A 15,361-nucleotide genomic window follows, 5' to 3' on the forward strand; every position below is an offset into this window, starting at 1 on the left:
TGGGGAAACGAGTGCAATTTTCAAATGTCTGTGAACATCTGATATGAAATAAATTATATTTTCTGTCCTTTTTTTTAATTATTATTTTGAATAAGTTAACAAGACGATTTATGCCCTGACTGCTTTTATTCAACTTTTTCAAGTGCAACAATCCAATATCCAATATCCAACAACACACATTTCCAACAACTCTGAACACTTTTGTTAACACTTTAAACAGCATTGTAATTAAAGCTGTATAAAAACAAAAATGCGCAAAGCAGCAGTTCATAGAGCAGAAAAGTAAAAATTGTCTTTGTCGACTAGTTATCTATATGATTGAGTGTGCCACAAGGGACGTCCTCCAGAAGAGCTTGGCAGGTCTTTGCAATTCAAAAAATGCAAATAGTCCAAACACATAATACAAGCGCAATACTCAACATATATTGCCTCAACAGCTCTGATACCTTTTTCCACAACTTCTAACCACAGGATATTTATACAGACGGAGTAAATCCAGTGGTTACAGTTGGCATTTCTCATCCCTGCCACGTCAAATAATAATCGTTCCGTGTAGTTTTTGAACTCAAAGCATATGGGCCCTTTTTTGAACATTCCTTCTTTTCCCCCCAATAAAATAAGTTACAAAAATGTAAATAAAGTGCTTAAAAAAAAAAACGAAACAAGACCGTCTACATCTTTGTTGAAAATGAAATGTGATGAATTGATGCCCTGGATAATAGTATACCAAACGTTTTCTGAACATTTCCTTCTGCAATAAACGGTCTAATTGTGCTAAGTGACCTTTCTTCACAAGTTTTCACTATAAAATAATAACAAACATAGTCCAAAAAAAAAGTAAACTGGCCAAGATGCAAATATGGAAATTACAAGTGAAATGGAATGAGAATTTGAAAAAACAAACAAAAAAACATCACAGTGTTTATATTAAAACATTTTATCCACACCCACAATATGGTTTTGGATCAATGTGTTACATTTCTGCAGAATGAGAAGTCTGTCGAAAAAATTAAACATTCAAGGTCCTATATTCATAGACAATATAAAACCATGTGCAATATTCCACAACAAAAGAAAAGTTTTTTCAGTCCTAAGGATGATTCAGTAGTCCTCACATGTAAACATTGATGCAAAGAAATCAATCATAACCCCATTAAATGGCTCGATGGGGTGACACTTTACGCCAGTTGATAATTGATTATCACTACAGCCAAAGGGCTTGTAGATATGAAACTCTCTGTGAAAGTCAAATGTTCAGCTTAAATGCATAGAAATCAATACAACTGTATGGCCAGAATCTGCCCTGACACTAACCGGGAATTTGTTCCTGGAGAGGGATAAGATCATGGAGCAAAAAATTAGACCACATATTTGAGAGCACACACTGCAGTAGGAATGTGACAGAATGTTTCTAAATCCATAAAAGGAGGAGCAGAAATAAAATGGCTCCAGCCAATAACACAAGCTCCACCTTCAAGAACCAGAAGTGACTTGATTTACCCGCTCTCAGGCAATGAAAGGTTGTGTGTAATTACATGGGAAACCTTTAAAAGTTGAACACAGCTTGATGAACTGGAGTGTTAACATTACAACAGTGAAGTAATTCGATGGAAAACATCAAACAAATATGAATTTAACAACACGTACGTATGACTATTGACTGAGTAAGGAATATTTGTGACATGGAGTTACACTGCAAGGTACAATAAAGGCCAGACCAACAAAAACAACATTTCAGTGTACAGGACTGCAAATTAAAGAAACTTTCTGATTGCCCACAGGCACAAAGTTGCAAACCATCTTTCAAGTATTTAAGAAAAACAATAAAAGCACTTTTACAAAGTGAAATGCAAATGACAAAGAGGAATTAAACAAGGGCAGGGAAATGCTGGCAGTGTTGACAAATGAAATGTAAATCTATCCAAAACTAAGTAGCAAACAGAGAAGGGGGGGCGGGGGGCGGGGGGGGGACTTACATTCGCATGTTACATGCTTTTACAATAGGATTGTAAAATTGACTTCATATTGTCTGCACTGATTTTTGAGGACAGTTCGACAGAATGGATTTAAAGCGCAAAATGGGTTTCATGGAATGTTAGACTCTAATTGGTAGCTAAAAACGTTACCAAAATAGCCAAACTATTAAACCAACATCCTTTGAGAAATTTTAGTTTCTTCAGAAATCTGAAATTTCTGAGCACGCAGATTTCATGTTGATCTGTGCGTGACTACCCAGACAGCAACATAGTGTCGGCCCAAGATCCGGCCAACATCTGGTACTTGTGGATTCCATCCGTACCAGATGTGGGCCGGATCTGGGCTGACACTATGTTGCTGTCTGGGTAACCATAACCATCCATTCTTCCCTTAAACAGTCATAAATACACTCTTTTTTACTTTCAGAACTTCTTGACTCCAGTGAAACGTCCTATGGATAAACAATAAAAACCCTGTGTGTTTATGTTTTCTTTTCATTCCTTCAGTCCAAATTGTCAGTAGCTGCACATAAATTGCATCACAATTATTTAAAATAATCCCACTGTACAGCATGTAAACAATAAATGCTGGTAAAAAGAACAAAATAAATACCTATAGAATAGAAACTGAAAGACAATGGACATTAAACCATTTTTCCAATTATACTACTTCATGACACGATTCTTTCCCAAAGTTCGAGAATATCCGTAACTCCTCTCCCTGGGCGCGTGTGCATTTAGGTGTGTGAATCCAGAACCAGCACCTTGCACTCACGCTTGGCTATTTTGTCAAGTGACAAAATGTTCCTGTCTGGAGGGAGGTACAGAGGCCGGCCAACAGGAGAGCCCACGGGAGGGGTGATGGCCCTGCGCTCCATAACACTACCTGTCCTGTAAGACAAACAAACATGAACATTGATCAGTGCTGCAGAAATGAGACAATCATGATTTGACAAAGAAGAGAGAGGGTTGTGAGAGGATGTACCAGTTTGCCATATGCTATATGAGTTCCTGAATATGTAGAAAATTCTGAATCAATCAACTAAGATGCTCCATTTCAGTCAGGATGCTGCCGTAGAACAGTAAAATTTGTTTAAAAAGTGTAAAAAAATCTTTATAGAGAAATTATAAAGGAAAACTTGTTTCTACTATTCATTTAAAATATACTTATATATATATATATTAAAAGTTTAAATAACTTATATATTAAAAGTTTTATAACTAAAGCATAAAGTTTGGGTTCATTAAGATTTTGTAGTTTTTGAAAAAGTCTTTGAAAAAGTCTCAAATACAGCAAAACAATAATATTATGAAATATTATTACAGTTTCAAATAACTATTTTCTATTTTAATATGTTTAAAAATATATTTATTCCTGTGATGGCATGAATTTTCAGCATCATTACTCCAGTCCTCAGTCACATGATTCTTCAAAAATCATTCTAATATGCTGATTTGGTGCTCAAGAAACATTTTTTATTATTATCAATGTTGAAAACAGTTTTCAAACAGTTTTTTTGAAAATTATATTTTTGTGAATCTGTCATATATATTTTTTTATGAATAGAATAAAAAAAGTACTATTTAAAAGTATACATTTCTCTAAAAAAAAAAACAACAACATTTTTTAAAGGGATACTCCACCGTTTTTTCATATTAAACTGTTATTCCCTTAACTAAGACGAGTTGATACATACCTCTCTCGTCTCAGTGCGTGCACTCAATCGCTCTGGCGCGCGGCGACACTTTGATAGCACTTAGCTTAGCCCAGTTCATTCATTAGGGAACAAACAGAGATGAAGCTAGAAGCGACCAAACACCTCCATGTTTTCCCTATTTAAATACAGTTACACGAGTAGTTACACGACCAAGTATGGTGACACAAAATAAACGTTTTATTTTGTGTCACCATACTTGGTCGTATAACTACTCGTGTAACTGTTCTGATTGAGTGCTGATTGAGTGCACGCACTGAGATGAGAGAGGTATGTATCAACTCGTCTTAGTTAAGGGAATAACATAGTTTAATATGAAAAAAACGGTGGAGTATCCCTTTAAGTTATGTTGTGTTATGTTCTCATTTAAATGGTTGTGTATATTGTTATTGTACCAAACTAAATATTAAAATATTATCTGGACTGTATTTAAAACATTGTTGTTTGGCAGTTCATCTTTGTCATTCCACTATGTGAGTATTATTTCTTACTGTTAAAAAGACTGTCAACAGACATAAACATCTTTTTATACATACAGAATAGAATAAAATAGAAAAACAAAGAATGAGACATTAGTAAATTATAATATGAAATGAATATCTTAAGGTAAGTCCCACTTAAAGTGTACTTGTGTATAGTGTGTGTACGTGTGCGTGCGTGTGTGCGTGTGTGTGTGTGTGTGTGTGTGAGAGAGTAAGAGACAGAGAGAGGAGAGAGAGAGAGAGAGAGAGAGAGAGAGAGAGAGAGAGAGAGAGAGAGAGAGAGAGAGAGAGAGAGAGAGAGAGAGAGAGAGAGAGAGAGAGAGAGAGAGAGAGACTGAAAGATTGAACCATAAAGCATGTAAAATATGTGAAGATCATCTGTGTGAATGTGTATGTGCATACCTTGTGAGGTGAAACTTGGATGGTTGCTGGTGAGAAAAGGACTGTGAGCGGCCCAGACTGAGACTGGCCTGATGTCGGTCCAGAATGTCTCTGACCGCTGGACTCGACGGACTGTTCTTGCGGGACAAAGGACGGGCGTCAGGGGGAGGGTTGGACACGGATGCTGTGAACTGTAGCTTCAGTTTCATGTGCTGACTCAACTAAAGACAGAGGAGATAGAATAGCGGATACTGAGTTGTTTACATCCAGTAATTCAGCTCATTGGTTTTGTTGAAAGAAGTGAAACAGAACAATGAATTGCTCACATGCAACACAGACTTAATGACTCTTTACCTCAAAAAGGCCTGATCGGAGTATCTGGAAAGCCACGCTGACAGAGAGGGTACTGCCTTTTCGACAGTAACCCAGGTTACTGAGAGGAGAATGACACACCACTGCATTCACTGCAGGATCCTCTTTCTGTCCACGACCTGAGAAGACAAAAGGAGGATCAAAACCCAAAAGGACATGCAATAAAAAGCAATGTAAAAAACAACAACATTTCAGCCATAATTGAGATGTTAGCACACACGCATCAGGCACATGCAATGCTGTCAGATTGGATTCTTTTGCTTGTATGTCTTTGATGTATTAACGGACATTAGCTCATCTGGCATTACAAATACTCACATAGTCACAGTTGGAGACTCAAACTCTGCTATCTACATCTACAAGAGAGAACCACACCCTTTATGAGCTAATGACATTCAGAAATGTTCACCTTTACTCTCTACTTTGCCTTTATCAGGCCTATAATGGATAGTGTTACAAAACTTTTTTTTTCTCAACTTCACAAACAACACTTCTTGATTTATTGGCAATCTCTCATTTCTTAAAGCCCTCTCACCTTTATTGCTATATTCAGGTGCAGTGTTGCCAGATTGGGTGGGTTTCCGGTTTTGAATTAAAAACATTTTTTGTTAATTGAAATAAATCTGAAATAAAATATAAATATGGGGGGAGGGATTTTAATATTAGAAATATTGCCTTGGCAACTAACTGAAATAAGAGAAGTTGAAGTACTAAAATTAAAAGTGAAATAAAAATAAATGAAAGCCAATTGTAAATGTTTAAAAAAAACTAATAAAAATGACAAAACCTCATAACAAAACTTAAAACAAAGAAAATATCGAATTAAAAGCTAATTCGAAATATTTACAAATACGATAATAGCGTTTAAATAATGCTAAAAAACAACATATAATATATTCGTCCATATACTTACCAAACAGTATATCAAAGCAGGCAACTGTGTGTACATCATACAACAATCTGACACTAACCCTGACCACTCTGTTCTGAAACTTTTTTTGACTATTTTACCAGTCCTCAAGGTTATTATAGTTTTGCATTTTTAAATTAGTTTTTATTTTAATATCATTTTAAAATGTCCTATAAATTTCAGTTTAGTTTTAGTTAGTTTCATTAATGGTTTTGCTAGTTTTAGTTTAGTTTTTATTTTGTGAACACATTTCTATTTAGTTTTTATATATTTACTTTCAGTTTTAGTTTTAGTAATTATAGTTTGCAGAGTTAACAGAACACTTCCAGTTAAAGACATTTAATTTCAGCAAAGTTTAATGTTTGCAGTTCACAGTTAACTCTTGTGTAAACCTCTTAATAATAAAAAAATCTATATTGTTTGAGATTGAACAAAGAACCAAACAAATGCAACTTAAAAGTAAAAATTATTTATTCATACTCATTCATATTAAAAATGAAATTTTGTTAAACATGGTGTATAAGAAAAAGGAAAAAATATGCGTATGATTATTTATTTCTATGATTAATCCTTTCAAACATTATTCACGTATTGATCCATTTATGCTTTTTGTCTATTGCGTATTTTAATATCATATACTCATAGTTATACTCATATTCATGTGTTCTATTCAGACCAGACATTTAGTTTACTTTTATTACTTCATTAGTTTACTATTGTGGGCTAGACATGCTAGGCCATTAGTTTTTTGCGTTTTCTGCTCAGTGTGGTATCCTGTCTAAAATGTGTGGTATTTTGTTTAGTTTCACATGAGATGGTTTTCCTACTTGGAATTAAGGTACAGCTGTATTTGCATAAGCCTAAGGCATGATGGAAATACATATTTGGCCATTTCTGCTTCTTAGGGCTGGTTCACACGGAAATCGGTTTTGCTTTAAAAAACGGGAAAAAGACACGGGCAGTGGAATGGGAAAAATGCGCAAGGTCTCGAGGCGCGTCTCTTAAAAGTTGAACATATTTTAACTTGAGTGCAGCGTTTTTAGAACGTCGTATCATGCAAGAGACGCTGCAAAAGACGCGAGACTCGAGCGCAACGGTCAAACATTGAAAAATAAAGTAGCGCAGTGGAATGGAAAAACTTGATTGTCCGGTACAGGATGAGAGCTTATTAATTACAAAAAAACAATTATTTTTGCTAATTATTATTTTATTTCAGTTTGTTTTTCAGTAACTGTTAGTTTAGTTTTAGTTTTTCATTTTTGTTGAAATTTCTATTTTATTTCAGTTTACGAAAATGTTTTTTGACCAATAGTTTTAGTCTTAGTTTCAGTTTTCGTTTTACGAAAATAATATTGGTCCTCACCTTCAGGCGTCCAGACTAGTCGGACTGCCAGAAAGTCCTGCAAGTTGTTGAGGAGGGTATATCGCACTCGGAAATGCTCACGGGCCTTGACCGCACTGGGACAGCTGGCGGTCATAATGAAGCGCGGCCGGTCCAGTCTCACGCTGGGGAGACTATAGTGAGTGTAGATAAAGTTGGTGAAGGGCAGTTTAGAAGTAGACCACTGTAGGACTGCAACTAATGGCACCTCCAGTCCCTGCAGCAAAAAGAAACATGACATTTTATTAAAAATATCAAAGTTTTAAATGATCAGAAAGAAGATACACAAAAAACAGGCTGTGAGATATATTTTTTTAGCCTGTACCAAACAAAATGTTACCACATAATTTACTGCATAATGACTGATGGCCTACCTCAGTTGAATCATCTTGTGGCTGGTTATTGAGCTGCAGCTGGAAGAGAAAGTTCTGCTCCTCTAGAGCGCTGAGCATGCTGGGAAGGTGGCTAGACTCGCTGTCCATTCTATAAAATGATGCCATGGCAACTTCTCCTGACTGATGACTGAAGAAGATAAATGTAAAATCAAAAACCTTTCAAACATCCAAAAAATGATATGACATGGCAACTTCCCTTGACTTATGACTGAAGAAGATAAACATAATATCAAAAACCTTTCAAACATCCAAAAATGCCATAGCAACTTCTCCTGACTTATGACTGAAGAAGATAAGCAAAATATCAAAAACCTTTCAAACATCCAAAGAATTATATGCCATGGCAACTTCTCCTGACTGATGACTAAAGAAGATAAACAAAATATCAAAAACCTTTAAAACATCCAAAAATGATATTTCTTGAATGTACAGAGAGACTGTGATTTATTATAAAAAAATGGTACAAAAATCCAAATGCATGACTTTATTTTCCCTGTAAGCCATCACAGTTATACCAAGATTTGCATTTCCTCAAAGAGGAAAAAGCAAAACGAGGTTAGTTTTAGGTCTTTGGTACTATATAAAAGAAATACCGGCAATAAATGGTTAAATACATTCCAGGAAGTATGCGCCACATCTAAAAAAAAAAAGCATGCAAATATGATGTTGACATACTCATGACTGGTTACATTTTTAATTGTGAAACTTTTTTAACTTTTATCTTAAATTTCTCAATAAGTATGATAAGTCAATATATAGTCCAACAGATCTTGTGTTATCTACAACACAATTTTGAATGTTCTGTTAAGTGTTTCAAGTTGAATTAATAGCAGATAGTTTACTTTGAATAGTTTACTTAAGAACAAAACCCTAAACTTTATAAAAACAAGACTTTATAAGAAACCATAACCAGAATGTTTGAGGATATTATCAATAGACTGATAACTGTACTTCAATCACACTCATGGGTGTGTGAGGTCACACATAATGTTTTCTCTTACCAAACATTGTCCACCAGCAGCACCGAGCCATCTGGCATCACTGGTAAATATGAAGCATTGAAGTTGGGAAAAATCTTGACGTCACGCACACACACTTCTTCTTGAGAACTCCCGTTTAACACTGAAACAGTCAGATGTTCGTATATACATAAACAGGACGTCTATCACATTAAGAGACAGGAAGCCACAAAGGTCAAAAATAAAGTGCATGCAAAAGAACTACAGAATGACAACTGCCTGTCTCACACGCACAAACCATTTTAGCACAAAATTGTCTAATGATGTGCTTACACTATAGCAGTGATGACTAAATGTATGTAGTACATCAGCTGAATGAAACTGTTACTGTTTGAACATAGTTGGCAGATTTAAAGAAAGGACAGTCTAATAAAGTCATACAAATATAACATACAAACATATCCATGCATCCTCCCTTGAAGACTGTGTGAATAGATATGGGAATAATTCTATAATGAGATATTATGAATATATATTTCTTCACTCCCTTACATTAGGGACTACCCATTACATCATACTCAGAAGACACACAGACACTCACGGTTCTGAAAAATTCATAAGAGGCCTTCGTTTTTTTAAGAGATTCACAATTATATTAATATTATATTATATATACTTGTAAATGATTTTTCAGCATCCTTACTCCAGTCATGTCACATGATCCTTCAGAATTCATTCTAATATGCTGATTTGCTGCTCAAGAAACATTTTTTTTATTAATATCAGTGCTGCAAACAGTTGTGCTGCTTTATGCTTTGTTGAAACGGTGATACATTTTCCTCAGGAATCTTTTGATGAATAGAAAGTTCAAAAGAAAAGCATTGTTTTTTAAACAGAAAGCTTGTGTAACATTATAAATGTCTTTAATGTCACTTTTGATCAACTTAATGCATCCTTGCTGAATACATTTAAAAATCCAAAATCCAAACATTTTAATGGTAGTGTACAGTATATGTATCACTTGTGCTCATAAAATGTGAGAAAGAGAACTAGGGCTGACATTACCTTTGAGGACAGTTAAGTGTCTCCCTGATACTGTCATTTGCTGACACTTCACTGCGGGAGGGGGCAGGACGTTAAGTGTGGTGCTGACTGTTAGCAAACAAGAGAAAATTATACCAATTTAAAAACACCATAAAAAAAATTCTAAACAGCATAGGTTTCTGAAAGGAAAAATGCCTTTTAAAATACATAAAACACAGCAGGAAAAACACAAATCTAAAAACATGACACCGACAAGCACACAACAAAATAATAGATAAAGAAACAGAGAGAGGAGAAATACTGAAATGAAAAAGAAAACTAGGTGATGGGTGAAAAAGGAAGATCCCAGAGGTCCTGAATCAATAATGACATCATGCAGTATTGTGCCGAAGGAAGCAAGAGCTCACCCTGCGCTTTGAAGGTGTTTAGGTCCTGGCGGAATGTTTGGCAGGGGCTCTTTTGTTGGAGGATGCTGAGGTAGCCATGTTCTTGGATCTCAGCTTTCTCCTCTTCTTGCTTCCACACAGTCACAATTATCTTCATCGAGGTAACACACGAACACAGACACATAATCAGAAGTGTGATCAGCAACACGTGCAAGGTGATGTGGCATAGCGTGAGCACTGGTCAGATTTCATAATTTCTTGCACAAACATGTACAAGTCAGCAGCACAAACGTGTGCCAAAAATGCGTGTGATGATAGAAGTTCCTGTTCTATTTATACCACAATACTAAATGCAAAACACATAACCAAATGCATGAATGCCAGAGTAAGCATAAAAACAAAGACAGTAGCCATACCTTCACTTTGAGAGTGTTGACAGGGAGCTTATCCAGGGATACAGTCAAAGGGAAGATGACCTCATCGCTTAAAACAACTGGCTCATCTACAGGAGACTGAGAAACAAAGTGAAACATGAGACATGGGACGAGTTAAAGCGCCCCTATTATGCCATTTTAAAGATGCCTAATGTTGTTTTAGACGTCCTCTACAAAAGGTTTACATGCATCCAAGGTAAAAAAAATTCAATAAAATAAAAAACACGTTAATCTTCTCTTAAAATACATTCCTGGGCAAAGAAAAATGGGCCAAGCAAAAAATTGCTAAATATTCAGTGGTCTTTTACTGGTCTTAACAATTTTAATCACACATCACTGGTCAGGAAATTAGCAAGAATTGCACAAATAGTGAAGATAAAGTAAGTTAGCCCTCCCCAACTTGCAGACAGTTTTTTACAGGAAGAAGAGTCAATGTTATTTTAATCCATGTTAATGGCTTCAAACAGTTCATGAGCAGTTGAAAAATGTCTCCCAGTTCAATTGAGTTTAATGTGAGACCAAATATTCACTATAGGGTTCAAATCTGGACTTTGACCAGGCCAAAACATGAACCTGATGGACTTGTTCTCAAGCCACTTCTTCACTTCAGGAGCATTGTCTTGTTTGGAAAAAAATAACACCTGATCATTCCTCTTTAGATAACAACTTTTCATTTGTGGGAAGCAAGCCATTCTGTAATATTCTCCTATACTCCAAAGCATGAAATGACTTTTCAGAGTGAAGTAGCTCACCAAACCCAGCAGATACTAAGGCTCCCCACACAATGACACCTTTTCCTCCATGCTTCACTGTGATAGTGAACAGTGATGCATTTATTATTAGATTTCACACCATATTTTCGAAGGCACCACTCTGGAGCATCACCACGCAACTCGTGTTTCATTATGATTCATCACTCCACCACACACAACTTTCCATATTCTGGCAAAAACTTCATTCTGTCTTTGATGCTTTTCTAAGACAGCAATGGCTTTTTAAGTAGTGCATTTGCTTAAATGTTTGCTAATTTCCTGAACAATAATTTGTGGTTAAGACAATTAAATGCTTAGTGTTTAACCATTTTTGGGCTTGGCCTTTTTTTCTTGTTCATTGCAGCATAAAAAAAAAAAAAAAAGGCCAAGCCCAAAAATGTAGAGCCTCTACATGTAGAGAATCTATGTGTTCTTATGCTTCAGGGATACTAACATTGGCCAGTTAGCCACACAACATTGGGCTAAAGCTTGAGCATCATCACTCTGTAATGTCTGACTTCCATGGCTGGTACATATAAAATTATTTGCACTATGGGGTGCGACTACCAAGAAAGCAGAGCAAATAGCACTAAGAACTAAGCCCTCATTTCAATAGTGGGCTGTACCTCCCTAACTTGCACAATCTGTTTGGAAAACTAAATTTAAAACTTTATAAAGTAAAATAACTAGTTTCCGGCCAAACGAACATACGGATTCGACTTAAGTGTAATGGGACATACTGCTGATATTTACTCTACGCCATGACGCACAACGCTACTTCTGTTAAATTTGAATATTTTTCTTACACAAACTCATCGCTTTGCTTCAGAAGGCCTTTATTAACCCCTCAGAGCAGTGTGGGGTTCTTTTATAATGGATGGATGCACTTTTTTGAGCTAAAATCTGATGGTTGCAATTCACTGCCATTATAAAGCTCGGAAGCGTCAGGGTGTTTATTAATATAACTACGATTGTATTCGTCTGAAAGAAGAAAGTCATGTACACCTAGGATAGTTTGAAGGTGAGTAAATCATAAGCAAATTTTCATTTTAAAGTGAACTACTCCTTTAATAATATTTATTATAAATGCAGTAAATTTATTTTTCTGTAAAATCTTTCTTAGTTAAAAAGTTGGCATGAAACGGAAGTTGCAATAGTCTTTTCTTCCCTATTGTAACGTATATCCGAGTGAAACAGCTTGCCGAACAAGAAAACACAGGGCGGGACTTGATTATGTCAATCAGCAATTGATTGGATCGCTGTGGTTTGCTATTGGTGGATCTCATGTGAGTGACAGGTTATTCCACCCTCACACCAGTAAACGCCTCATCAGAGAAGAGAAGAGAAGATTCTACAATAATCTATAAAAAAAAAATTTTTCATGGTGATTTTTTAACAAAATTTGACTGAGTGTACCGGTAGGTGTTGAAGTCAAGACCGTTATAGAAATATACTGCATGGAATAACGTTACACTTGGTAGCATTTTGGCCAGAGCACTAAAACAGGAAGTTCTTTCCAGTAATAATAAGACTACCCTCAATGATAAATTAGGAATGTGTTATGCATGCTTACCAGCAGCCAAGACATACACATCTCTCAAACAGAACAGTAACAGGAAATATCACCACTTCCGTGTTATTATAGCTAAAGTAAAGTGTATTTGCATTCATAGCAGTGAACTTTACCTCTACAATGAACAGCTATAATCCAAAAGACTACATTGTTTGTTTATGCACCTGCACAGGAGCCTTGCGGAATTCCCTCACGCCGTTGCCGGGGTTGTTGTGAATGAGGAGCGGCTTGCATTCCCTGAAGCCCCGGTACCTCGGGCCCCCTCTACCTGCACAGCCCACCTCCGCAGCATCATCATCGTCAGTATCCTCCACACACTCGTCCCCGCTGCTGTGGTAGTCGTGATACAGAGGCTGTGTCCGCTGTCGGTTGTCGCCCGGGCTAACGCTGGCCACGGCGCAGAGAGAGCCGGCCAGCTCCCTCCAAGAGCGGCTGCTGTGATGCTCCGAGCCGCTGCCATCAGCTGCCGCAGTGCTCGAGCGCAAAACCAGGAGAAAGCGCACAGTTTCCCCTAGATAAAGGTGACTGCGACGCGGAAGCGTCCGGTATTTGGCCGGGTCCGACAGGTCTGAGATGGGGACGGCCGGGAAATACATAAAGTATTCGCATTGCGATTCCATCATTAACACCATAACCATCACAGCGCACTGCAAGCAGACAGACAGTATCCGTTTAGCCTGTGCAGTATGCAAATAACACTCCCATTCAAATAAGAAACAAGAAATTAAACAAACCCGCTTTACCTTTCAGCTCAGTTCATATTATGGTTGCCCAGATTGAAGAAAAATTACATTCATCTTATTTTTCCACATTTCGCTTGTCTGCCAGTTGACGTACAATACATTCAAGTGCGCTATATGGCAGGCATGCGTATCGAGTTAAGATGGAGTAGAGCGCGAAGATAACAAGGCGAGAATAGTCGCTTGTCGATGAAGGTAAATAAGGGTCCTAGCTATTTTGGATAATCCTTCGAATATATTATATTCCGTTACTTTATTTGTACTTATATTCAATTGAAATGTATTATATTATATTATTATTTCCAACAAAATAATATTTATTTATATTCAGCCATGAATGCATGTGGGAAAAGTCCAGTGTTTTGAAGCTGCTGTGTCTCTAATGTCTGAATTTAAATGCAACTGCAAACACGGCAATTGTTTGAGCTAATTTAGATAATAACATGGTAAATATGGTAAAGTTAAAATGTGTTCTCGTTGAGAAAATTTTCAACCTAAGAGTTGATTAAAAACCACAACTTATTGTCATGCAATGTAGCCCCCTTCTTCACCCCTCTTGCTACATTTGGAAGTCAGTGAATGCTTTAATATTATTTTATTTTAGCATATTTCACTGAAGGCAACACAGATTAAATTGACCGATTTGAATGCTTGCATTGAACTTGAATCAATGCAAAACTGAATAAAGTTGCAAATGAGAGTTTTACGTTCTTACTCACATGCTACAACATGAAAAAAAACAAATGCAAACTTAAAGTTCCAGACTATTTTTCCATTGTTTAATCTAGTATATCAATGTGTGTAATGACCTTATCTCATTCAGTACAAAGATCAATGATAAGGGCACCATTAGAAAACATATCTGAAACAAATTCATCACAAAAGTTATAAAAGTTTAAGCTGTTTTATTTTACTACATACAAGTAACCCAAATCAGGTTAATCACAATCAAATATTTACAGAGGTTTCCCCATTTATTCAAGTAACAAAAAATAATAAATATGGTAAACAGGTTTGAAAAATCTCAGTCAAAGAGAAACCCAACCAGAAACATCATGTGAATCGCATTATGGCCTCAAAAGTGCAGAACAGACATTAATGAGTTTACTTTTCCTGCTCAAATGAAACTGAATGACACATACAGATTTATAGATTGTGTTGTAAGAGCAGTGTAGCATTTTTTCTCACTTGGAAAGCACACTTTTTAATTAACTTTCTGCCCGTGTCTTTTTATTCCCTTATGAGATGATAGTTGATGTCAGTTGCATCAAATCTGCAAAGATGCAGAATGTGGGCAGTATTTGCCCCTTTGCACGCCTTCTGAATTAATGTTCTAGTCAGTGAATGCAATGAAAACCTATGTGCCAAATCAAGATTCCAAGCACAGAAATGTCAGTACCTCTTTGGTTTATCTTTAAATTGCAGTACCACAGATAATCTACCTAAAGAGTCATGAGGACACAGAACCTACTGATTTGTATGAGACGCAGGTATTACAGCACAATATTGCCAAGACTTATTACAGTCTCATTACAGAGTATTCATTAAAATGAGGTGAATGAATGTAAAAGTTATTATACATCTCAAGCTGAACAGGAAATCAATGCTTAAATTCAATTTAGGGTGAATTTCTTCCAAATGTTTGACAGCAGTAGCATTAATCTTTTCTTTTTAATGGCAGAAGCATTAAATTAGCCAACATCAAAGTTTCTAAAGAGAAAGGGGGATTATCAAAATGAATCATTATGTCTTGAACACTTTCAAATCAAGTCTTTTTTTGTAAAATATAATAAGCTTAATGCATCTTAATGCATCAATTATTTTTGAATTTAGCTCCATCAATAACTACTGCATGTGATCT

At 36.1% G+C, this 15,361-nt stretch overlaps 1 protein-coding gene across 1 annotated transcript; it reads right to left on the reverse strand.

Moving 5' to 3' along the window:
* Positions 1-112: 112 nt before the first annotated feature.
* trappc14 (trafficking protein particle complex subunit 14) lies at positions 113-13,612 on the reverse strand. The gene is made up of 11 exons (XM_079866479.1): positions 13,504-13,612; positions 12,925-13,407; positions 10,418-10,513; positions 10,023-10,152; positions 9,637-9,723; positions 8,614-8,734; positions 7,592-7,739; positions 7,200-7,434; positions 4,909-5,045; positions 4,576-4,775; positions 113-2,867 (listed from the first exon to the last, which is right to left on the reverse strand). The coding sequence occupies exons 2-11, from the start codon at positions 13,396-13,398 to the stop codon at positions 2,714-2,716; spliced, it is 1,782 nt and encodes a 593-aa protein (XP_079722605.1). The 5' UTR covers positions 13,399-13,407; positions 13,504-13,612; the 3' UTR covers positions 113-2,713.
* Between the last annotated feature and the right edge of the window lie 1,749 nt (positions 13,613-15,361).

This window comes from Squalius cephalus (assembly GCF_949319135.1).
Source record: "Squalius cephalus genome assembly, chromosome: 3".
Classification (NCBI taxonomy): Eukaryota; Metazoa; Chordata; class Actinopteri; order Cypriniformes; family Leuciscidae; genus Squalius; species Squalius cephalus.